The sequence below is a fragment of the Pan troglodytes genome, chromosome 6 (genome assembly GCF_028858775.2).
Source record: "Pan troglodytes isolate AG18354 chromosome 6, NHGRI_mPanTro3-v2.0_pri, whole genome shotgun sequence".
NCBI lineage: Eukaryota > Metazoa > Chordata > Mammalia > Primates > Hominidae > Pan > Pan troglodytes.
This window is the reverse complement of record NC_072404.2, coordinates 49,904,675-49,927,325: the sequence shown is the minus strand read 5'-3', so window position 1 is coordinate 49,927,325 and position 22,651 is coordinate 49,904,675. Positions and strand designations below refer to the sequence as shown.

General features: G+C 52.6%; 2 protein-coding genes across 15 annotated transcripts in view; one reads left to right on the top strand and one right to left on the bottom strand.

The window, feature by feature from the left end:
- Positions 1 to 993: 993 nt before the first annotated feature.
- On the bottom strand, positions 994 to 22,352 carry DBNL (drebrin like). Of its 6 annotated transcripts, XM_024357808.3 has the most exons (15): positions 22,263 to 22,349; positions 18,563 to 18,658; positions 17,891 to 18,452; positions 12,431 to 12,486; positions 10,768 to 10,880; positions 9,769 to 9,843; positions 5,808 to 5,954; positions 4,851 to 4,928; positions 4,430 to 4,581; positions 4,230 to 4,278; positions 3,727 to 3,808; positions 3,261 to 3,356; positions 3,052 to 3,167; positions 2,557 to 2,662; positions 994 to 1,933 (listed from the first exon to the last, which is right to left on the bottom strand). In XM_024357808.3, exons 3-15 carry the CDS (start codon positions 18,148 to 18,150, stop codon positions 1,794 to 1,796), a joined length of 1,470 nt encoding a protein of 489 aa, XP_024213576.1. In that variant the 5' UTR covers positions 18,151 to 18,452; positions 18,563 to 18,658; positions 22,263 to 22,349; the 3' UTR covers positions 994 to 1,793. The 6 variants fall into 6 exon arrangements, with proteins under 6 accessions (XP_024213576.1, XP_024213575.3, XP_024213573.2 ...); XM_024357807.3 differs by lacking the exon at positions 18,563 to 18,658 and having other exon boundaries at positions 4,230 to 4,281; positions 22,263 to 22,352; XM_024357805.3 differs by lacking the exons at positions 18,563 to 18,658; positions 22,263 to 22,349 and having other exon boundaries at positions 3,727 to 3,832; positions 4,230 to 4,281; positions 17,891 to 18,069.
- LOC107973173 (uroplakin-3b-like protein 1) overlaps positions 21,712 to 22,651 on the top strand; it is a 71,400-nt gene continuing 70,460 nt past the window's right edge. For 4 of the 9 annotated variants that reach the window (XM_063814189.1, XM_063814185.1, XM_063814184.1 and 1 more), the window contains exons 1-2: positions 21,713 to 22,050; positions 22,256 to 22,393. In XM_063814189.1, coding sequence (XP_063670259.1) covers positions 21,723 to 22,050; positions 22,256 to 22,393 — 466 coding nt within the window. In that variant the 5' untranslated portion in view covers positions 21,713 to 21,722. Of the gene's footprint in view, positions 22,051 to 22,255; positions 22,394 to 22,651 lie in introns of those variants that run through there. The other 5 variants (XM_063814187.1, XM_063814182.1, XM_063814183.1 and 2 more) reach the window with 3 other exon arrangements.

Genomic DNA, 22,651 nt, shown 5'->3' with positions numbered 1-22,651 from the left:
AGCGCAGCCGTGCATGCCAGGCTCACCCCGCCATCAGCTGTGGGGACTCCAGAACCAGGGGTGCAGCCACCCACCCTCCCCCACTCCATACGTGTGTCACCAGGGGCAGGAGCCTAGTACCCACACCTAGTCATCAGGACACTGAGCCAGGGCTGCAACCACTCCATGAGTTTGCAGTCAGGACAAGCCTGTGGTGACCCTGAAGCTTCAGAGCCACTTAGTAACCATGCTCCAGAATTGGCGTGCTTGGGGCCAGTTAGAAGAGGCCAAGTGACCCGGCTCTCCCCATGGGGAGCAAGGACCACAGCCCAGGACACGGCTTCCTGGACAGCTTCCTGCAGAGGGCAGGTGGTCCTCTGCTGTCCTTGCAACCCCCGGGTGGCACTTTGAGTCCTGCCTCTTGGGTTGGGACACGCAAGCCCACAGGGGGCCTCAAAGCTGGCAACAGCCCAAACCTGGGTCTTCCATGGGAGTGGAGGGGAAGTTCCCTCTTCATGGGAGAGGCACCAGGAAGCCCTGGCGAAAAGGGGAGAGGCCTGAGCACAGGAAGGCCAGGAGCAAGGTTGGGCTCCATGCAGCCTTCACCCCAGGCACTAGCAGGTAACACCTCGAGTCAACCGCGTCTGCCTAGCAGCTCTGGGGCACAGGAGGGACCTAATTCCCCGGATGCTCAGTGGGTGCCAGGTACCTGACGCCACACAGTGGGCCATCCCATGTAGGCAGAGGCTCCCTGAAGCTGGGAGCAGGGCAGCCCTTGGCCTCTCCTAGAGGAACTGGAACACAGGAAGGCTCCAACTTCAGTCCCATCTTAACATTTAGCCTCTTCCTGGTGGCTGATCATCATCAGCCACAGTCTCAGGGTGAGGGTGCTCACCCCAGACACAGAGCAGAGGCAGACACTGGGCAGGTGGTGGGGTGCTATTCCCACATGGGAGCATTCAGGCTACAGCAGGGCAGGTCAGAGCTGCGAGCCTGTGTAGACCAAACTGGGAATTTGTGGTCCAAAAGCATATTTGTTCTTCAGAGACACGGATGAGCTGGGACAGAAAATAGGGGAAGACAACAGGCCAAGGCCACTCTGTGTTACTTTTCCTGAAGTCAGAATCAGTTGAGGCACACACTGGGGCCTGCAGGCATCGAGTGAGCCGCGTGGAGGAACATGTTGTGTCTGCCGTTTTTGAATAACCAGGGTGGGAGCTTGGCCATCTGCATCCCCACTTCCCATAGCCCAGGCAGAGGGACAGAGAAATGGAGTGGGGAGCACAGAGCAGGCTCCAACAAGACAAATTCCCTGCTGCCAAACCACCATGATCCACTCTGACTTTGGTCACAAACTCTGCTAAAAACAATTCTCTACGTTCACTGTTCCCAAGGGTCATTCTAAACAGTGGTGGCCACCACCCCTTAGAAGCAAGAGAAAAAGAAAAAAGGCAGATAAATGCAGAAGGCAGCCAGAGCCTCCCAGATGCCCCTGCTCAGGACCCTTCCCCGCAGCTTGGCAGTGGCCACTCAGGGCTTGGCCACAGGCAGGGCTTGGCTCAGTATCCTGTCAGGGGCAAGAGCCAAGCTGTCTAGGAGGGTCGGGGGATGCAGGAAGGATGTGTGGGAATCACCAGGCCATTGCTGCATTTGGGGTGACAGGCTGAGTCTGCCAAGCCGGAGGGAGCCCTGAGGCCTCATCCTCACTGGGGGTCCTATTCCTGGAAGAGTGCCGAATGTCAACTCCCAGGCCGCCTCTTCCAGCAATAAGGAAGCCATGTCTGAGAGGGGAAGGGCAAGATGTGCCCTCAGCCTCACTCAATGAGCTCCACGTAGTTGGCAGGGAACATGCCAAAATGGCCATCCGGCCCATAGCCACGCCACCAGCCTTCGTCGATCACCTCGATGCCCGTGATGAGGTTCTCAGGGTCAAAGGAGATCTCTGTGTCGTCGGCTGCAAAGAGGATGAGCCCAGATGCATATCAGGGGCTCCCTCCCACATCCCACCTGCTCGGGCAGCCCACGGCAGCCCCACACTGCTGCAGCACAGCTCGCTGCAGCTCTGGTTCCTCCTCAGAAATATCCCTGCCACCCTGCTAAGCCTTGGCCAACACTGCACCCTGTCCCAATGCGGCTCCAGTGACCACACCCCCAGGGCGTACCCGCCTACAGAGCATTCCCAAAAAAGGCTAGAGTAGACACCAGCCTGCTCCGTAGGGGGCCTCCACCCCATTCTCCAAGGCCTCCACCCAGGGACGCCTGGTGAACCAGCATCCAGGCCTGGCCCACCTCCCTGCTCAGAGTCCATGTTCTGTGACAAGGATGGCAACTGGGATTCACATCAGCGGCCAGCAAATAGCTAATGAGGAACATGTAGGGAGGCCTGGGCTGTGCAGAACACTCTAGTGCCACAGTCACCCCCACTCCAGAGGTGCTTCTACCCCTAAACGCACCGCCCACCCTCCTGTCTTCTCTTCCTGATACCCCCTGGTGCCATCTTCCCATAAAACCCCAGACCCTCTTGTCTCCTAACCTCAGGACCCTGTGGTCCGTGCCAGCCAGGCCAGGGCACCTTACCTGCCTGGTAGTCGTACAGGGCACGGGCACAGAGCCCTTGCCCACTGAGCCCCTGGCCCTGAATGTGGTGGTCAATGTGCTCAGAGCCGGCACCTTGCTGCTGCACCTGCCCAGGGATGACAAAGGTGTTACCCCAGACTCAGCCCTTACACACAATCGCTACTCTGCCCCACATGGCTCAGGTCAAGCTGGGAGTACACAGAGGGCAAGCAGTCTACAGGCTCGGGGGCTGGGCTGCTGCTGTCCCCGCCCTACCAAAGTACAGAAGCCACAGGACAGTGCACAAATCCCTCAGCCATAGGCTGCAAGGTCCTCTTCCCACCCAGCACCTCCTATAGAGTGGGGCGTGCCCTGACAATTTATAACACAGGGCTGCTCCAAAAATGCCTGTGCTTTAAAACCTGTTGCATGCCCCCAGAAAACTCAGACGGCCCGTGATAAGTGTTCCTGAGTATGCAGCCCCTTCCTGGCCCCAGCCCCAGTGTAGGAACCCACCAGTGGGGGCTGCTCGTAGAAGGTCTCCTGCTCTGGAGGTTCCTCATACACAGCCTCCTCTTCTGCCTGCACCAGACATGGAGGAGTGCTGGGCGCCGGCTCCTCAGCAGGGAGATCTGCACCAGGGAACACAGCAGGTTCTCACTCCCACACATCCCCCTTCTCCACTGCTGTCCCCCAGGGTCCCCATGGGGTGACAAGCGCCTTGCCTGCCCTGGGCCTTGAGATGGCAGCAGCTGGCTCTCTGCCAAAGTGGGTCTCTGGTTGGGTGAGCTGCTTCTGCAGGAAGGGGCTCCTCAGCTTGCCTGCAAACCCGGGTAAATATATACATCACTTCAGAAACACCACCACATACCCACGCACCCCACAGCACCCTCCACCCTGGTGTGCTCGAGGCAGTCTCATGGGGCTTGCTCTCGCTAGTGCAGGAACAGAGGCCCCAGGGCCATGTGCTATGTGGTGACCTGGTAGACAGCGCAGCCCAATATCTTTTGGAGGCCAAACTGGTGACCAGTGTGGTCACTGATGAGGTCAATGGTCCCAGGTGTCCCTTCTCCTCACTCACTCACCCGTCACCGATATATCTGTCACTAGCCTTGGGGGAGCCCACATAGGACCCCAGGCTCCCCCTCAGCGTGCTGCTGCCTCATGGCCAGGCCCAAAGGGAGAGCTCACCAGGCTGAGGACTGGAGATGGAGGTGGTGGACATGGCCCTCTCCTTCTGCTTGAAAATCTCCCTCGGGTGCACGGCAGACTCCTGGAGGGAAGCACATGTTGACCCCTGCGGTGGGCAAAACTTTCACCACCTCTCCCCAGATCACAGCCCCTCCAGCTGTCGGCCCAGTAGCCCCTCAAAGGTGAGTGTGGGGCCAGGAGGCAAAACATGTTCTCAGGAGAGAAGTCATTTAAAAATAAAAAGTAACGTTAAAAAAGGAAGTAAAACACAGAAGCCAAGGGGCTCACAGGGCCTCCCCCAGGACCAGGTGTGGTCCAAGCCCGATGCTTCCGCCTTTGGCTTTCCTCTCTACTGCCACCTCTTGAGGTGCCCAGATTCCAACCTGCCCCAGCTGACTGCATGGCAGCCTCTGCCCAGGTCTGGGCTGGGCCCTCAATCCAAGATCAGGGACTTCTGCGTGTGGCCAGGACAGGTCCAAACAAGTAGAGCACCCCCATCTTACCTGCTCATTTCGGTTCCTTGAAACCACTTCTTGCTGCTGCTCCCACGTCCTGCTGGGAAGGGCCAGGTGGGGCACAGCTGAGGCACAGTCACAGCTTCTCATGCCACACCCCTTAGTCCTCCTCGCCTCCATGGGATGGAGCAGGTGCCCAACAATGCCTCAGGGTGGGTCCCCCAGGCCAGCCTCCACCTCTGGCTCACCTCTGGGGGCTGGCCTCGCCACCCTGCTCCTGATAGCGCTGCTCCCGGCGTGCAGCCTCACGCAGCTCACGCTCCCGGCGCTCCTGCTCCAGCTGCCGCTGCGCCTCCTCGGCCCGCCGCTTTTCCTCCAGCCGACGGTTCTCCTCCTCCTTCTGCAGGGAGAGCCACTGCCCGCTCAGCCCTGTGCTGCCACTTCAGCCTAATCCCCTGCCCAGGACTGAGTTTTAGGCACATGGCCAAAGACGGGCACCAGAGCCAGTCGCTCGTTAGCCTTGTGGCTTAACCTACCCGAGCCTCAGTGTGACCATCTGTAATGGGCACCAAGGAGAGTGGATGCTGCATGAACTCACTTGTGAGGAAAGATGAGCCACAGCAAGCAGAACACTCCCACGTGCCCAGCACGCCCCGGGGCAGCACTCACCTCTGCTTTGGCCCAGAAGCTGTCTTTACCAACCCTTTTAATCTCAGACACGGCATTGGTCTTCTGGTACACAGAGCCCTGTAGGGGACAGCACTCATTAGAGACCTGGACCCAGGTGGAAGGCCAGGCCCACAGGCACCAAAGGAGAGAATACGCTAAACTTGCGACAGCACAGGTGAGTGCTGCTAGGACTGGACCCAGCAGAGGCAGCAGAGCACTGCCCAGTGACCCTCAAGGAGACACACACCAAGATGACCTGAAAGAAGCCCAGGACACTGCCCCAAGGGGGATGCTGAATCCCAGACAACACTAGAGGGGTCTCTGGTGGTCTCTCGCCCTCATGGATGGGGGCCAGGGCAAGAAAGGCCCCCATACCCCACCTGCAGACTCCTAGACATTGGGCAGTTCTGAGGCAGGCCTCTGACCAGGGGCACTCAGACAGCTGACTAGCACAAGAGCATCCAAGGAATCACGTCCAACCACACGTATGCGGACGCAGCTCCCAGCCATCAGCTCCACACAGCACTGGGGCCACAGGCCCACAGGTATCTCCCGTGACTCCAAGGGGCCTGCTCTGGTTTCAGGCTCCGCCTTGATGCCTCCTTTAGTTCCTCCACAGTGGCTACCTCCAGGGGCAGCCCAAGATGTGCCAGTGCCATGACCTTGAGGGCAGCCAGACTATCGTAGCCATGCATCCTGCAGAGCCTCCACTCTGACCACACAGGCTGGGCTCCAGAGGAAGGCTCCAGAACAGCTAGTCCAACCCCTAGGCAAGGTCAGAGGGCTATTCCTGCTCATCTGGTCAGTGGGCAATCACCACAGCTCAGGGGTTACCATCTGCAGAAACTAAGCAGGCATGGGCCCAGCCAGCCCGGGTGCTGGGAAGTGCATATTCCTGGCCCCCTGCCCTCAGGCCCTGAGCAACAAAAGGGCTGGCGATGGGCAAGCAGCACTCACCACTGGGGCCTGGGGTCCCGCGTCCTGGAAGCGGCCACTCTCCTTGTGAAAGCTGTAGTTGGCACCTGAAGCCTTGGCCACCTTCTCCATGATGCACTCAGGCTCCACATCCTCCTCGGCCCGTGCGTTGATGGTCACATGGGCCCCCTGCAGCAGGAGCAGCACTTGAAAGAAGGGCTTTGCAAGCCCAGGAGATGGGCCAAACTCCTGTCAGTCCATACAGCATGGGCCACTACTATACTACACAGGACTGGAATCAGGAAACTAGAAGGCACCTGTCTGGCTGCTGAAAACTGAGGCACGAGTTCCCCTCAAGGGCTCAAACAAACCAACTTGGAGCAAACCCCTCATTCTTGTCCCAGTTCACGTGAGACCCTTGACCTCCACTGTGCTATCCAGTGGTTCCTTCTGTAGCTGTTCCCTGCTGTATATCAATAGACAGCCCAGGCATAATTTGCATCAAAGGCCTTCCTTCTAATCAATGAAAACTAATTTTAAATGCCATCTGGAAGCCACAAAAGACCCTGAATAGCTAAAGCAATCCGAAGCAAAAAGTACAAAGCTGGAGGCTTCACGCTACTTGATTTCAAATTAAACTACAAAACTACAGTAAGCAAAACAGCATGGTACAGGCATAAACACAGACACATACAACAATGGAAACTAACAGAGCACCCACACACACAGCCAACTCATTTTTAACAAAGGTGACAGGAACATACACTGGGGAGAGGACGGTCTCCTTCATAAACAGGGCTAGGAAAATTGGATATCCATATGCAGAAGAATGAAACTAAATCTTCATCTTTTACCATATTAAAAAAAAACTCAAAATGGGTTAAAAAGACTTAAATGTAAGACCTGAAACTATGAAACTACTCAAAGAAAACACTGGGGAGATGCCCCTGGACATTGATCTGGGCAAAGATTTTTTTTGGGTTAAGACCTCAAAAGCCCAGGCAACAAAAGCAAAAATCAACCAATTGGACTACATCAAGCTAAAAGGCTTCTGCACAGCAAATGAAACAATCAACAAAGTAAACAGACAACCTACAGAATGGGAGAAAATATCTTCAAACTATCCATCTGACAAGGAATTAGTGACCAGAATATATAAGGAACTCAAACAACTCAGTAGCAAAAAAATAATAATCTGATTTTAAAATGGGCAAAAGACCTTAACAGATATTTCTCGAAAGATGATATACGCATGGCTAACTACATACAAAAAAATGCTCAACATCACTAACCATCATCAGGGAAATGCAAACCAAAACCATAATGGGCTATCATCTCACCACAGTTAGAATGGCTATTATAAAAAACATAAAAAATAAATGCTAGCAAGGATGTGGAGAAAGGGAAATTCTTATACACTGTTGGTAGGAATGTAAAGTAGTACAGCCATTATAAAAACAGTATGGTTTTTTGGGTTTTTTTCTGAGACAGAGTCTTACTCTGTTGCCCAGGCTGGAGTGCAGTGGACAATCTCGGCTCACTGCAACCTCCACCTCCCAGGTTCAAGAGATTCTCTGCCTCAGCTTCCTGAGTAGCTGGGATTACAGGTGCCCGCCACCACACCTGGCTAATTGTTGTATTTTTTTAGTAGAGACGGGGTTTCACCATGTTGGCCAGGCTGGTCTTGAACTCCTGACCTCAGGTAATCTGTTCACCTTGGCCTCCCAAAGTGCTGGGATTACAGGCGTGAGCCATCGCGCCTAGACAACAGTATGGTTTTTAAAACAGTATTTTAGTCCTACTAAAAGCAGAACTACCATATGATCTAGCAATCCAGCTGCTGGGGATATATCCAACTCTGAAGTTCAGCGCTATTAACAATAGCCAAGATACGGAATCAACCAAAACGTCCATCAATGGATGAAAGGGTAAAGAAAATTTAGTATATAAACATGAGGGAATATTATTCAGCCATAAAACAGAATGGCATCCTGTCATTTGCAGCAACATGGATGGAACTGGAGGTCATGATGTTAAGGGAAATAAGCCAGGCACAGAAGACAAGTATTGCATGTTCTCACTCATGTGGGAGCTAAAAAAGTGGGTATCATGGAGGGAGAGAGTAGAATGCTGGTTACCAGGGGTTGGGAAGGGCATGGGGGAGAGAAAACGAAGAGAAGTTGCTTAACAGGTACAAAAGTACAGTTAAATAGAAGGAATAAATTCTAGTATTCAATAGTACAGAAGGGAAATTATAGTTAACAATAATTTTGTGTATTTCAAATTAGCTAGAAGAGAAAAATTGTAATGTTCCCAACACAAAGAAAAGATAAATGTTTGAGGTGATGAACATGCTAATTACCCTGATTCATCATATACATTGTATAGAGGTATCAAAATATGACATGTATGCAAAAAACATGTACAACTATTATATATCAATTTATAAAAACTCTGGGCCAGGTGCGGTGGCTCTCGCCTGTAATCCCAGCACTTTGGGAAGCTGAAGAGGGCAGATCACTTGAGCTCAGGGATTCCAGACCAGCCTGGCCAACACAGGGAAACACCATCTCTACTGAAAATAGAAAACTTAGCCGGGCATGGTGGCAGGCACCTGTAATCCCAACTACTCAGGAGGCTGAGGCAGGAAAATCACTTGAACCTGGGAGGCAGAGGTTGCAGTGAGCCGAGATCGTGCCACTGCGTTCCAGCCTGGGTGACAGAGTGAGACTCTGTCTCAAAACAAACAAACAAAAAACAAAACAATAAAAAAAAACTCTGATAAAAGAATGCCATGCATGTTTTCTACAAAAAGTAAGCCAATGATTTCTTCATGAGAAGCCAGACCCATGACCTCATTCACTGTTACTATACAGGTTGAGCATCCCTAACCTAAAATTCCGAAATCTGAACTGCTCCAATGAACATTTCCTTTAAGCATTATGTCAGCACTCAAAAAATCTCAGATTCTGGGCTGGGCGTGGTGGTTCACGCCTGTAATCCTAGCACTTTGGGAGGCCAAGGCGGGCGAATCACGAGGTCAGGAGATCGAGACCATCCTGGCTAACACAGTGAAACCCTGTCTCTACTAAAAATACAAAAAATTAGCTGGGCGTGGTGGCGGGTGCCTGCAGTCCCAGCTAATCGGGAGGCTGAGGCAGAAGAATGGTGTGAACCCGGGAGGCAGAGCTTGCAGTGAGCCGAGATCACGCCACTGCACTCCAGCCTGGGCAACAGAACGAGACTCCGTCTCAAAAAAAAAAAAAAATTCAGATTCTGGAGAATTTCGGATTTTGGATGCTGAACTGCAAACATTCCCAAATCTGAAAAAATCCAAAACATTTCTGGTCCTAAGCATTTCAGATAAAGGATACTCAAACCTGTATATCGATAAGCTGGGAATTCTCTTATCAGCTCCTAGATGGAAACTGAGGTATAGCTGAAGAAATGTTGGCAGAACGAGAAATCAAAATTCTGAGTCTCCTTTGCCAGAGAAATGCAAAAAGTTACCTGACAAGTGACCAACAAATGCTTTTGTTACAAATAGTTTTTTAAATTTAAAAAGGTTCTATTATAGGACTGACATAACTCCATGTAGAGGGGGCTGGAAAGGAATGCATCAAAAGGGCACATGCGTGCTAAGATGGTGGGCACTCTCCCCTCCCTCCAAATCCTGACGGTATTACTAAACTGTTTAGAGGGATCATAAAACAAAACAGAACCAGGGCCCACCCTTCTCACGGCACCAGCTCCAGCATAGTCCTTTATCCTGCTCCACTGAGGCAGGCCTGTAGGTGGCCCTGGCAACATCCTGACCTCCCACGCACTCACTGACGGAGAGTGAAGCAGCCTCTGGTCATGCCCTCAAAGGCAGGCAGAGAGCATTAGCTATGAGCACACTCCCAACTCCAGTTCTGATTCCCACTTGCTCGCACCCAGGAACCTGCGAGACCTCAAGCCTGTGAGGCCTGTTCCCAGTGAAGCGGGCCTCACCTGGCCTTACCTTCAGGAAGTTGGCCATGGTGCTGACGTGGCTGGCGCAGGCTCCCTTCCGCACATCATTCACGCCCTCGCCTGTCTGCAACACAAGGATGCCCAGGTTGACCCAGGCCTCCCCCAAAGCCACTTCCCTTCCCTGGGGACCCAACATCTACCCTGTGTCCCAGAAAAGAGAAAACTGCAACCCCCAAAGCAGAACCTATTCTTCTGACTGCATCACATGGGTGAGGTAAGTTCCCATGCCTCTAAGGGGCTCATGGATGCTCCCTGGGCAGGATGGCTACTGGCTTTCGCTGTGGGGGCATTTCATGAATTTTCTTTTTTTCTTTTTTTTTGGAGATGGAGTCTTGCTCTGTGGCCCAGGCTGGAGTACGGCGGCGCAATCTTGGCTCACTGCAACGTCTGCCTCCTGGGTTCAAGCAATTCTCTTGCCTCAGCCTCCTGAGTAGCTGGGACTACAGGTGCACGCTGCCATGCCCAGCTAATTTTTTGTATTTTAGTAGAGATGGGGTTTCACCGTGTTGCCCAGGCTGGTCTCAAACTCCTGAGCTCAGGCAGTCCACCCACCTCGGCCTCCCAAAGTTCTAGGATGACAGGTGTGAGCCACCCCACCCAGCCTTCAAGAGTTTTCTTGATCCCCACCAAGGGATCAAGGAGGCCCTGTCCCTGTACTCCCAGGCTCCTAAACACTCCCTCAGGCTCTCTACTCCATCAGAACAACCACACTCAAGAGCACGGAGCAAGGACTCCCTGTGACTGCTTTTAATCCATTTTGCAGGAAGAACTCTAGGCTTGGAGGGTGAATTCTGCATAGCAAAGCCACAGTTATTCTTTGGGCCACAATGAATCTGTCAACTATTCTGCTCATTCACCAGCTCAGAGCTGTTCTATTGATCTACTAAGTCATGCCAGTAAAACACTTTGTTCCTGAAGTCAAGTCAAAACAGGAAAGAAGACAATGGGGTTTCCTGGGTCACACCTAGATGAAACAGGCTCCACATACCCAGTTGATGAGGACAAATTTGGGCAGTCCAGAGTTGGGGTCCTTCACTCTGCAGAAGGCGTACATCACCTTCCCGCTGTTGAGCTCCTCCACCATCTCCTCCAGGCCACCCTCTGCAGCAGAGTCACAGTGAAGGTCAGGGGTGGCCCTGACATTCCCTGCTGGCCCTGGTCCCACCATGAAGGGAGGCCGAGCTGCCTCTAAACCAGGGCTTCTCACCTCTACCTGTATCAGAATCTTTCTAGGGGTATGTTTAAAATCAGAGTCCTGGGCACCACCCTCACTAAACTGATTGATGAGAGCTGGGTGGGACCTAGGAGTCTGCGATTCTGACAAGTACCTCAGGTAATCTTTTTTACCCACACTCGTTTAAAAACCACTTCTCTAAACCCAGAGGTAATTCTGGAAATAAAAACAGGGTCATTTCCACGGCAAACCAGCCACCAGACTTCCAAATGGAGGATGTCTACATCAAAATTTTATTGTTGCCGCAACCTTGCAAAAGGGCCCGGAATAGCAGGGCCTGTAGAGTCACCACTGCCTGCACCTGTGTCTGCTCAAGCTCCAGGGCCGCCCAGACGGCCAGACCAGATTGAACATCCTGCAGTGGCGTAACTGGCTCAGTCCTCAGACTCCAGAAGAGAGGGTGATGGGGACAGGGGGAGCGCAGGAGTGGGCAGCTCTAAACGATTCTCCCTGACACTGAGGCTTAGCCCCCACAAACTTTTCCAGGTTATAAGGAGGAAGAGCTGATCAGGTATTTCATCTACAGGGCTCCGTATGAGTGGAGGCAGTCATGAGCCCCACTCTGGGGACAGCAAATTGTTGCATTTGTGGCAGAGCCCTGTCCTGTGCCACTGGGGATGACAGGAAACTCTCAAGCTGTTGATCCCTGCAACTCCCAGTCACCTGCCACACCACATGTCTACTGTTCAATGGCAATCCTTCTAGAAAGGGGACACCTCCCAGAAAGATTGTGAAAGGAAGGGGCTTTCTACCAACAACAGACATCAAACCGTGGAGAACACACTCCGAGTGTTCATTGAACAATGAAGCCATGTCCAGCTCAGGACAGAGGGAGGGGTCAGGCAAGTTCTGGAGGAGGAGCAGTCACGGGTGTCAGCTGGGGGGCCCACAGGTCACACTCTGACGAAGCCTACCCTGACAACCTCTGCTCTGTGCTGGCCAAGAGCCTGTCCTTCCTGTAGAGACCCCCAGAGCCTCCCCCGTGACTATCTGCAGTGATACTGCCTCTCCCAGTGAGGATGGGGCCCCTGCAAGCACTCGGCACAAGACCAGGGCAGGACAAAGGGAGAAGAAGATATGTCTGTGGACTTTCTTTCCACCAGCACCAGTTCTGGGACTGGTGAGCTTCCCACCGCAGCTCCCAACGCAGGCTGCCCACAAGCTGGAGAGGCCTGTTTCCCTCTCAGCTCTCCCCAAGTAGACAAAGAGAAAGCACTCCCCTGCACCCAGAGGGAAGGAGAACCAAGGAGGAATGTTTTCACTTACACATATCTGAAACCTAAGGCCTGCCAGAAGTGGCCAGTGAGCACTGGAAGCCCCATGTGGCTCAGTGGACCAAGACAGCTGAGTGCGCTGACCCCCGGTTGTCACCCTCCTACCTCCTGGTGTCCCCGAGTCCATTTGGAGTCATACTCACCCCCTGTGCCAGCCACGCGGATGTCATTGCTGTTGCCTTCATAGGTAAAGAGAGCCCTGAAACGAAACACAAGTGAGCTCTGTAGCCAGCACCTTGGGTTCCATCTCTCCTTACCGCATCCACCATGACTTTCCACTACATCCCAAAGAGCTTGGGCCGACAGTAACACTGTGGGTGGGCACAGGCCCGTTCTCACTTTGCTCTGACCCACTAGGCAGGTTCTCAGTAGGCAACTGTGCAGCCTTCTCAGCTCTGCAGCTGGGAGGACACTGGCCTGACTTACCATGGGGTGGGGGTTGTGAGGGACAAAGCCATGGAGATGGGAGCACACATCTACTATGAGGAAAACATGAGCTGTGGAGTTTCCCAATGACTGCTATACATTCATGTGTCAAATACTCACCTGGCCACTAGGTATACGGATTTGAAGAGACAAAACATATCTACATATTCCTGAACCCAGAGCACCCAAAAGGAGAAGCAAGTCGGAGAAATACACACACTGAGCCCCTTGGAAGGCTGCCCACCACTCCTGTGCACGTCTGCCCTGGCTGCAGTGAAGCCTGGTGGGTAGGGCAGCAGGTCCTTCCAGGCTTGAGACTCTTTGGTAAACACAGACTACCACAGGTTGTGTTTATCAGAAACCACAAAGGAATGACACGACATGAAATCACACAGTTAAAGCCATGAACCTGCCAAGCCCCTCACGGACAGGTACCCATGAGCAAGTTTTCTATCTAGCAGAGCCTTATCTCTCCATGGGTGACATGAGGCCATGGCTTTCTTTTCCTGAAAGATTAATTATTCATAAGAACTTTGGGCTGGGCGCAGTGGCTCACGCCTGTAATCCCAGCACTCTGGGAGGCCGAGGCGGGCAGATGTGGATCACGAGGTCAGGAGATCGAGACCATTCTGGCTAACACGGTGAAATCCCATCTCTACTAAAAATACAAAAAATCAGCTGGGCGTGGCGGCAGGCACCTGTAGTCCCAGCTACTCAGGAGGTTGAGGCAGGAGAATGGCATGAACCCGGGAGGCGGGGCTTGCAGTGAGCCAAGATCGCGCCACTGCACTCCAGCCTGGGCAACACAGTGAGACTCCGTCTCAAAAAAAAGAACAGAACTCTGGGCCAGGTGGGTGGCTCATGTCTGTAATCCCAGGACTTTGGGAGGCTGAGGCAGGAGGGTCACTTGAGCCCAGGAGTTTGAGACCAGCCTGGGCAACATGGTGGGACCCTGTCTCTACCAAAAATACAAAAATCAGCCAGGCGTGGTGGCATATGCCCGTAGTCCCAACTACTCGGGAGGCTGAGGTGGGAGGATTGCTTAAGCCTGGGAGGTCGAGGCTACAGTGAGCCATGATGATGCCATTGTACTCCAGCCCAAACAACAGAGTGAAACCCCAACTCTTAAAAACAAAAACAAAAACAAAACTCTGGTAAAGATTCATTCTGGCTTGCTAATAGCATGAACCTTGCAGCAACTCAACATCCCCAGCAGGGCTGCTGGACATGGGCTGGAGGCACTGACCCACTGGACTATAAGTCAAAGGCAACACCCAGTCCAGTGTGTGTCATCTCCCCAGGCTCTAAAGCACAGGCCTGCTGAGGCAGGCCAGACAGAAGCTCCAGGGATAAACAGTCGGACAGGAACCAAATCAGCTTCAACTTGGATTCCCCAGGGCTTTGCCAGTGCCACTGGGCAGAGATACTTATGCCTGAGAAAAATGGAAGAAATTAGACCCAGGCCCAGTGGATCTGGTTGGTAGGGAGGAGACAGGCCTCCGGGAAAAGGCACTCCTTACCAGGAGGGGAGACAGAATACAGGAGAGAAACACTGAATGAGAAACACTCAGAGAAAAGGAACTAGAGAAAAGAACACAGAAAAACAAGAGAAAGATTTGGGAGGTAGCACACTGCCAGCATGAGCTGGGGGAACTCCCTGGAGGAAAGGAGCCCATTCCTCTTGATGGTCACAAAGCCCTGGCTCCCAGAAGATAGCAAGCTGGCACAAGCAGCAGGTAACAGAAGATGGCAGCTCAACCCAGCTCTTGCAAGAAGGGACTCAACCAGCTGCGATGGCTCATGCCTGTAATCCCAGCACTTTGGGAGGCCGAGGCGGGCGGATTACCTGAGATTAGGAGTTTGAGACCAGCCTGGCCAACATGGGAAACCCCGTCTCTACTAAAAATACAAAATTAGCCGGGTGTGGTGGTGGGTGCCTGTAATCCCAGCTACTTGGGACGCTGAGACAGGAAAATCACTTGAACCTGGGAGGCAGAGGTTGCAGTGAGCCAAGATCGTGCCACTTCACTCCAGCCTGGGCGACAGAGCAAGACTCTTGTCTCAAAAAAAAAAAAAAAAAAAAAAAAGGGACTCAGCAGCTAATATAATAAGAGCCAAGCTCAATGCCTGCCACCTATCCCTCTGACTTGATCCCTCTCTACCCCAGGCCACCTTTAAGAATGTTCCCAGCGCAGAGGCTCATTCCCAGTTCAGAGGCCTTTTGAAAGAAGGGCGAAGGAAGTTTCAAATCAACATGAAAAAACATGGTGCACTGGCCTCTGAACAGCAAGGCATATGGAGTGTCAAGCATCTTATAATTCAATCATGCCTTTGAAAATAAGTACTGAGAGCCTACTGCTTACTAGTTACAGGAATGCAGCTATGAACAATCCCTAAAAGGTCCTGCCCATGGAACTTACTTTCTAACGGAAGAAAAAACACACACCTAACACTAACGTACTATTAGAGAGTGAAGCAGGTGCTGAAGGTGACACATGAACCAGGTGAGAACAAACCATGCCAAGATACGGAGTAAGCAGGGGCGGGAGACAGATCCAAGATGGAGAGCTGATGTCATGGTTGCTCCCCACTCTATCTGCCCTCCCCAATGCCAGCACTGTGTGTGTGAAACCTCTTATGACCCACCAAACTAGAGACCACCTCTTCTTCCTCTGATATCTCTACCACTTTTTCTGTATGACTCGGTCCATCCTTCATCTAAGCATCTGCCACATGTAACAACCGTGCCTCAAGCACCGAGGACAGAGACAGAGCCCACCCCACCCCTTCTAGTAAGAGATAAAGGTGACAAGAAAATCCATAAGGATTTCCAGCATATTTTGTGTCTGGCATGTGTCTGAAGGAAGTCAAACAGAAAGATGGGAAAAAGTGCCTGCAAACAAGGAGCTAGGAATCAAGGAAGGCCTCTCTGAGAAGGCAACCTCGGGGCCAAGAAGTGAAGGCTGGGGAGCCACCTGGGACGATGTGGAAAAAGTGTGCTCCATGCAGAGGAAGCAGCAGAGCAAGGACTCTGAAGAGGAACCAGCTTGTAAGTTTGAGGAAGAGAAAGACGGCCAGAGTGGTGACAAACAGGTGTGGCCACAGTGTGGTAAATGAAAGGGGTGGTAGGTTCTGGGTCATGCAGGGCATCAGCAGGGCAAGGAGTCTAGGCTTTATTCAACATGCAACAGGAAGCCACTGTAGAGTTACAGACACGGAAGTGACATGGTCCAGATATTTTTCCGCAGTGTGCAGGAATCTGCCACACAGTATCTGCTGAGTAACTACCTTAATGGCTGTGACGATGAGGGTGGAGGTCAGTGGGTTATGCTGCTGAGTGACACAACCTGTAGTGCTGCAGGAGCCTGGAGGTAGGGAGGGAGCATAGCATGGCTGTCTGGGCAGATGAGTCCAGTGAGATGGGTGGGTTCTGACTTCATGAGGGGAAAGAGGAGGCTCCACAACCCTCATGAGGGACAGAGAGTAGATGGGGTGGGTAAGCACCGGGCCAGGAGTGGTAGCAGACAGCTCTCGTAAGCAGCCCAAGGAAAGGCTAGGAACATAGGAGGTCTGAAGAGGGAAGCCCAAACTGCCAGGTGGGCTGGGAGGCATCATCCCAAACCAGTGATGGTTCCTGAGAAGACTGATGATGAAGAGAGACCTGGAAGGGAGATAGATCAGGAGTGCCAGGAAGCTCCTAGGTAAGTCTGCCAGGGTAAACAGAGTGATCAAGAGCATGTTAAGAAGCAAAATCTTTAATTTGGCAGGGCTGAAGAGGGGCAAAGATTCTTCTGGGTTCTAAAGCCAAGTGGTATGATGTGGACATGAAAATGGGGCACTCATTGCAGAGATACTTTTGACTGGGTTTGAAGTAACAGGAGAGGTCTAAGAGAAACACGAACAGGAATAGGAGAGAGGCAAAACAGAGGGCTGACATCTAGAAACTCTCCTGAGAAAAATAACACTGACTGACGTGGGTAAATCTGAGGGATTATAAAGCAGGCAGAAAACCCCACCAAGGAAGTGACGAGATATCCTTCTTTAGATGCCTCCCAAACAGAATATGTGCTGTTTGGCATAAGTGCCATCCAGGGCACCCAGACCTGACAGGAGAGTCTACAGAGACCCCACAGAACCAAGCAACTGGTGTTCTAAAGCTCTTCCCCTAATGGCCCAGGGCTGAGGAAAAGGCAAAGCCATAACATCCTCAGGGTCACAATAGTACACTGCATAAAAGCCGCTCTGTGCTGGGCACTAGGGAGAGCAGAGGAGATGAGAAAGCACTTACACAAGTGGAGATGGCCCCCACACAAGGGGAAGACAGTTGGGAGGGCCTCAGTGCTGACCACAGTGTGGCCCCACCACGACTCAGACTCCAAGGCCCAGTTTCTATTCCCCAAAGTTGGTCACCTTAGCCCACCATACTCAGCATATTTCTCAGAACTGGGATTTCTCAAAACTGGTCAGTGAAAACAATTTAAGCAAAGGGGAAAGTGAGGATATCTTGGGTGGTAGAGGGAAAATGGGACCTTTTCCCAAATAGATAGCGAGCATCCTACTTTCGTACATCTTCCCATGGCTCAGGCACAAGAAAGAGTACACTTTTTTGGAGAAACGAAAGTTCTGAAGTCCACGTTCACAGACAGCCAAGAACCCAGATCCCTGAGCTCCTCGTCTGAAGCCCCCAGGGCAGGGCTCACATTCACAGCCCGGCTGCCAGGCCGCTCTCAAATGCCCATCCCCGAACACAGCGTTTGCAAAAAAACGGGCGTGGCTTCCGCCTTCTCAGAGAGGGCTGTGCAGGAACCCCTTCTCCAGGGAAGTCCCAGGACTGGAAAGAAGAACCTGGCGAAGCTAGCAAGCACGACCAGGCCGAGGATCCAACATGGAAGCCCGCGAAGCCCACAGTGGGTGGCGAGCGACAGGGGGAGGGGCGGGGACTCACTGGGTCCCCCCAAGCCGGGTTTAACCTGTCCACGATCGGCGGGGCAAGGGGTCACGAGGGTGAGACAGCACTCCTGCTGCGGTGTGGAGGGGCAGACAGGTAAGCCCCAGGCCACCTGCCTGGGCGCCGCTCCGCGCTCGCGCTCCCGCTCCCCCCGAGTCCCCCGCTCGCCCCAGACAGACCCACCCCTGAGGCAGCCCCTGGCCCGACCCTGGCCCGTCTCGCCGCCCACCAGTCGGTCGGGGACTTCTCGGTGACCACCCGCACGTAGGCCTCCTGCAGCGCTGGCCCGTTCCGGCTCAGGTTCGCCGCCATGGCCCGCCCCGCAGTCTCCGCGCCGCTGCTGTAGCTTCCGGGCCGGGCCGCCCCTTTGACAGCCGACAAGCCTCGCCTCCGACAACCGGAACCCCGCCCCACGGCAGGAAGCGGAAATGGCAGGGGCCAGCCGCACCCGCGGGTCCTAGCGAGCCGTCCGGCCAGCTGGTCTAGCATGCAGGTCCGGCGAATGCCGAAGGACAAGCGGGAGAAGGGAGGACCCGGCCTTCTGTTTGTCCTCAGGGAGGGATCCTGGGGCGCAGACTAGCCCGTCTTCTGGTCCCACCCAAACGGCAGCTCGACTTGGAAGCCTGGCCGCGGGGACCCAGTCCAGCCCCCGCTAGCTGCTCTCACAGCACCGTGCTTATTCTTTTCTAAATCTTGTTATGTCGATGCGCTTATTTGAAAGATCTTGGGTTCACTGCAGTCTCCCTCCAGACGAGGTCTTCAGCCTGTTTGTGGACCCTCAACAGTTTGATCTGTGAAAGAAACATGCATAAATGTATGAATACACGAATAAATGAGTGCTAAGTGACGATCACACCGCTACAAACCTAACTGAAAGTGGACTGTGCTTTCTCACTCTCACCTGAGTTTTCCCCTCTGCAGTTTGGTCGAGGCCAGGATAGTGGAGGCATGAAGAGAACCTGTCTTGTGCTTCACCTGCACATCTGGCTGGTCGCCCCTAGAAGGTGTCAGTAATTCCTCAATCTGCTCCCCTCCTCCTGGGAGCACCAGTTTTTCCATCCACAAATCTGCATACACTTGACTGAACTAGCTTCTTATCTGTATGATAGAGAAACATGCCAAAGCGCAAGGCAGCTCACAGCTTATTTCCTCCCATGGAGAATAACTCCCCTGCCTCCTTAAAATATAAATCCTGCCGGGCACGGTGGCTCACGCCTGTAATCCCAGCACTTTGGGAGGCCGAGGCGGACGAATCAAGGGGTCACGAGATCGACACCATCCTGGCTAATACGATGAAACCCCGTCTCTACTAAAACAGAAAATTAGCCAGGCGTGGCGGCGTGCGCCTGTAGTCCCAGCTACTCGGGAGGCTGAGGCAGGAGAATGGCGTGAACCAGGGAGGCGGAGCTTGCACTGAGCCGACATAGCGCCACTGCACTCCAGCCTGGGCTACAGGGCTGGACTCTGTCTCAAAAAAAAAAAATATATATATATATATACACACACACATATATAGTATATATGTATATATACACACACATATAGTATATATGTATATATATACCCACACATATAGTATATATGTATACATATACACACATATAGTATATATATGTATATATACACACACATAGTATATATATGTATATATATACACACACATAGTATATATGTATATATACTATGTGTGTGTATATGTATACATATATGTATATATGCATATGTATAGGTATACATATATGTATATATATGCATATGTATAGGTATACATATATATGTATATATATGCATATGTATAGGTATACATATATGTATATATATGCATATGTATAGGTATACATATATATGTATATATATGCATATGTATAGGTATACATATATATGTATATATGCATATGTATAGTATATATGTATATGTGCATTTGTATAGGTATACATATATATGTATATGTATGTATATGTATACATATATTATATATATGCATATGTATACGTATATACACATATGTATATATATGCATATGTGTGTATATATACATATAGTATATATATGTATATATCCACAATCCCTTAAGTCCAGATGTGCTTTGGAATTCAATCTAAAATTTCAGAAAAGTTATACCATGTATGTCCTGTATACTCGGTAAGCCCTTATCACAGGATCTGGACAGGAACTGGTAATCAGACATGTTCATGCTTTTGCTGTGATATGCGTGAATAATCAGCTAAGTGGAATATAAGAAGACTCTAAATATCCTCATGGCAATTAAGGTCAGTTTTTCCTACCAAATGAACTACCAAAATCTTAAGGTGTTTGAGTCTGGATGGTGCAGATAAGGGCTTGTGAACCTAATTTGGACAAAAACATGGTTCATTTGTTATGCCCATTTTTCTTTCTGTTCACATGATTGTTGCTTGTTGTCTTGTTTGTTTTGTGCTGCTATAACAAAGTACCACAGACTATGTAATTTACATAGAACAGAAATTTATTTTCTCACAGTTCTGGAGGCTGGGAAGTCCAAGGTCATGGCACTAGTATCTGGTGAGGGGCTTCTTGCTGCATCATAACATGGTGAAAGGCAAAGAGGATGAGAGAAAGACAAAAAGGGGCCAAACTCATTCTTTTTTTTCTTTTTTTTCTTTTTTTTTTTTTGAGATGGAATCTCACTCTGTAGCCAGGCTGGAGTGCAGTGACCGCGAACTCGGCTCACTGCAACCTCTGCCTCCCAAGTTCAAGTAATTCTCCTGCCTCAGCCTCCTGAGTAGCTGGGACTACAGGCACGTGCCACCATGCCCAGATAATTTTTGTATTTTTAGTAGAGATAGGGTTTCACCATGTTGGCCAGGATGGTCTCGATCTCTTGACCTCGTGATCTGCCCACCTTGGCCTCCCAAAGTACTGGGATTACAGGTGTGAGCCACCCTGCCCGGCCCCAAACTCAGTCTTTTCTAATGAACCTGAGGCAGGAGAATAGGGGCTGGAAGCAGGGAACAGAACGCCAATGCACACTAACCTCCTAGAACCAAATCAAAAGGAAAACGCCTACTTATGACCAAGTAACAAAAGACCAACACCCTGTTCCGGAGCAACTCTCTGGCCTCAAAGTCCATGGAGTCTTTTCTGAAGGTGAGGTTGCATGCTATATTGTCCTCATCTTGCAAATGACAACACTGAGTTTCAGAGAGAGCGACAGAGGGGGCTGGGACTTCGACTCCAGTGTTCTATCTCCATATTCAGAGCCCTTTAAGGTTAAGAATGTGGCTGGGCATAGTGGCTCATGCCTGTAATTCCAGCACTTTGGGAGGCTGAGGCGGGCGGATCACTTAAGGTCAGGAGTTCGAGACCAGCCTGGCCAACATGGCGAAAACCCATCTCTACTAAAAATACAAAAATTAGCCTGGCATGGTGGTGGGCACCTGTAATCCCAGCTACTGGGGAGGTTGAGGCAGGAGACTCACTTGAACCAGGAGCCAGAGGTTGTAGTGAGCTCACGCCACTGCACTCTAGCCTGGGCCCCGTGCTAGACTCCGTGCCCCGCACCCCCCCCCCCCCCCGCAAATGAATGTGTGTGTGATTAAAATTTAAGTTAGAGACAGTCTCACTATGTTGCCCAGGCTGGTCTCAAACCCTTGGCCTCAAGTGATCCTCCTGCCTTGGCCTCCCAAAGTGCTAGGATTACAAGGGCTAAGAATTCTAGTCATTCATTCACTCACTCATTCATTCATTCATGAATAAACAGTTTGCCCTGCATGTGTACCTGGCCCCCTCCTGGGCGGATACGGCAGGCAAACGGTGCAAGGGCGGCTGCCGGGAGAAGGTGGGCAGCTGGAGTGGGACTGGGGGAGACAGGATCAATGTGACCTGCGGTGGTCCCCAGGTGGCCGGGATGCAGTACCTGCACGGCGTCCTGGGCCCCATCATCAACAAGGTGTTTGAGGAGAAGTAGTACGTGGAGCTGGACCCCAGCAAAGTGGAAGTTAAGGATGTAGGGTGAGGCCGGGGGTAACTCCGGGGGGGTGCAGGGCGCAGCGGCAGCGGGTCGGGATCAGGCCCTGTCAGCATGTGTGTTTGTGCTTCTGCCCACCCGTGTATTGTCCCCTGTGTCCGTGTCCTGGCTGCTGTGAGAGCCACTGTTCCTGTCGTGGCCCTGGCGCTGACCGCGACCTCCTCTGCCAACCCGCCCCGTTCCACGCAGGTGCTCCGGGCTGCACCGCCCGCAGACCGAGGCCGAGGTGCTGGAGCAGAGCGCGCAGACGCTGCGCGCCCACCTGGGGGCCCTGCTGAGCACGCTCAGCCGCTCGGTTCGCGCGTGCCCCGCCGTGGTGCGCGCCACCTTCCGCCAGCTCTTCCGGCGCGTGCGCGAGCGCTTCCCCGGCGCCCAGCACGAGGTGCGCCCTCCACCCGCTGGGCTAGGCTGGGCCGAGTTGGACTGGGCTGGGGCGAGGGGCGAAGAGCGGTGGGGAACCAGGGAGCGCTGGGGAGGACCAGGGAGGCTGTGTCCCGGCGAGGGTCAGGGACTGAGCCTAAGGGGAGGGGGCTGCCAGGAGCCCTGGTCTGGGGGACTCCAGCCTGCGCTCTTCCGCACCCCTCCAGAATGTACCGTTCATCGCCGTCACCAGCTTCCTGTGCCTGCGCGTCTTCTCTCCCGCCATCATGTCGCCCAAGCCCTTCCACCTTCGGGAGCGCCACGCGGACGCCCGCACCAGCCGCACCCTGCTCCTGTTGGCCAAGGTGCGGGCCTTGCGGCCACGGGCGGGATGCACAGCTGGGTGTCCTACCGGGGCCCTGGCCTGGACTGCAGAGTGTTCCCTACCGGCTCCGGCGAGGCCACTGGCACGCCCACGTAGGCACTGCACTTCACAGTTTGCAAAGCCTTCCTGTGGCCACCTTGTCCGAGCTCCATCTCATGGATAAGTGAACAGGCCTGCGAGGGGTCGGGGGTTGCCAAGGCCGCCCATCCTGTCGGTGGTGAATCGCGGGACCTTCCAA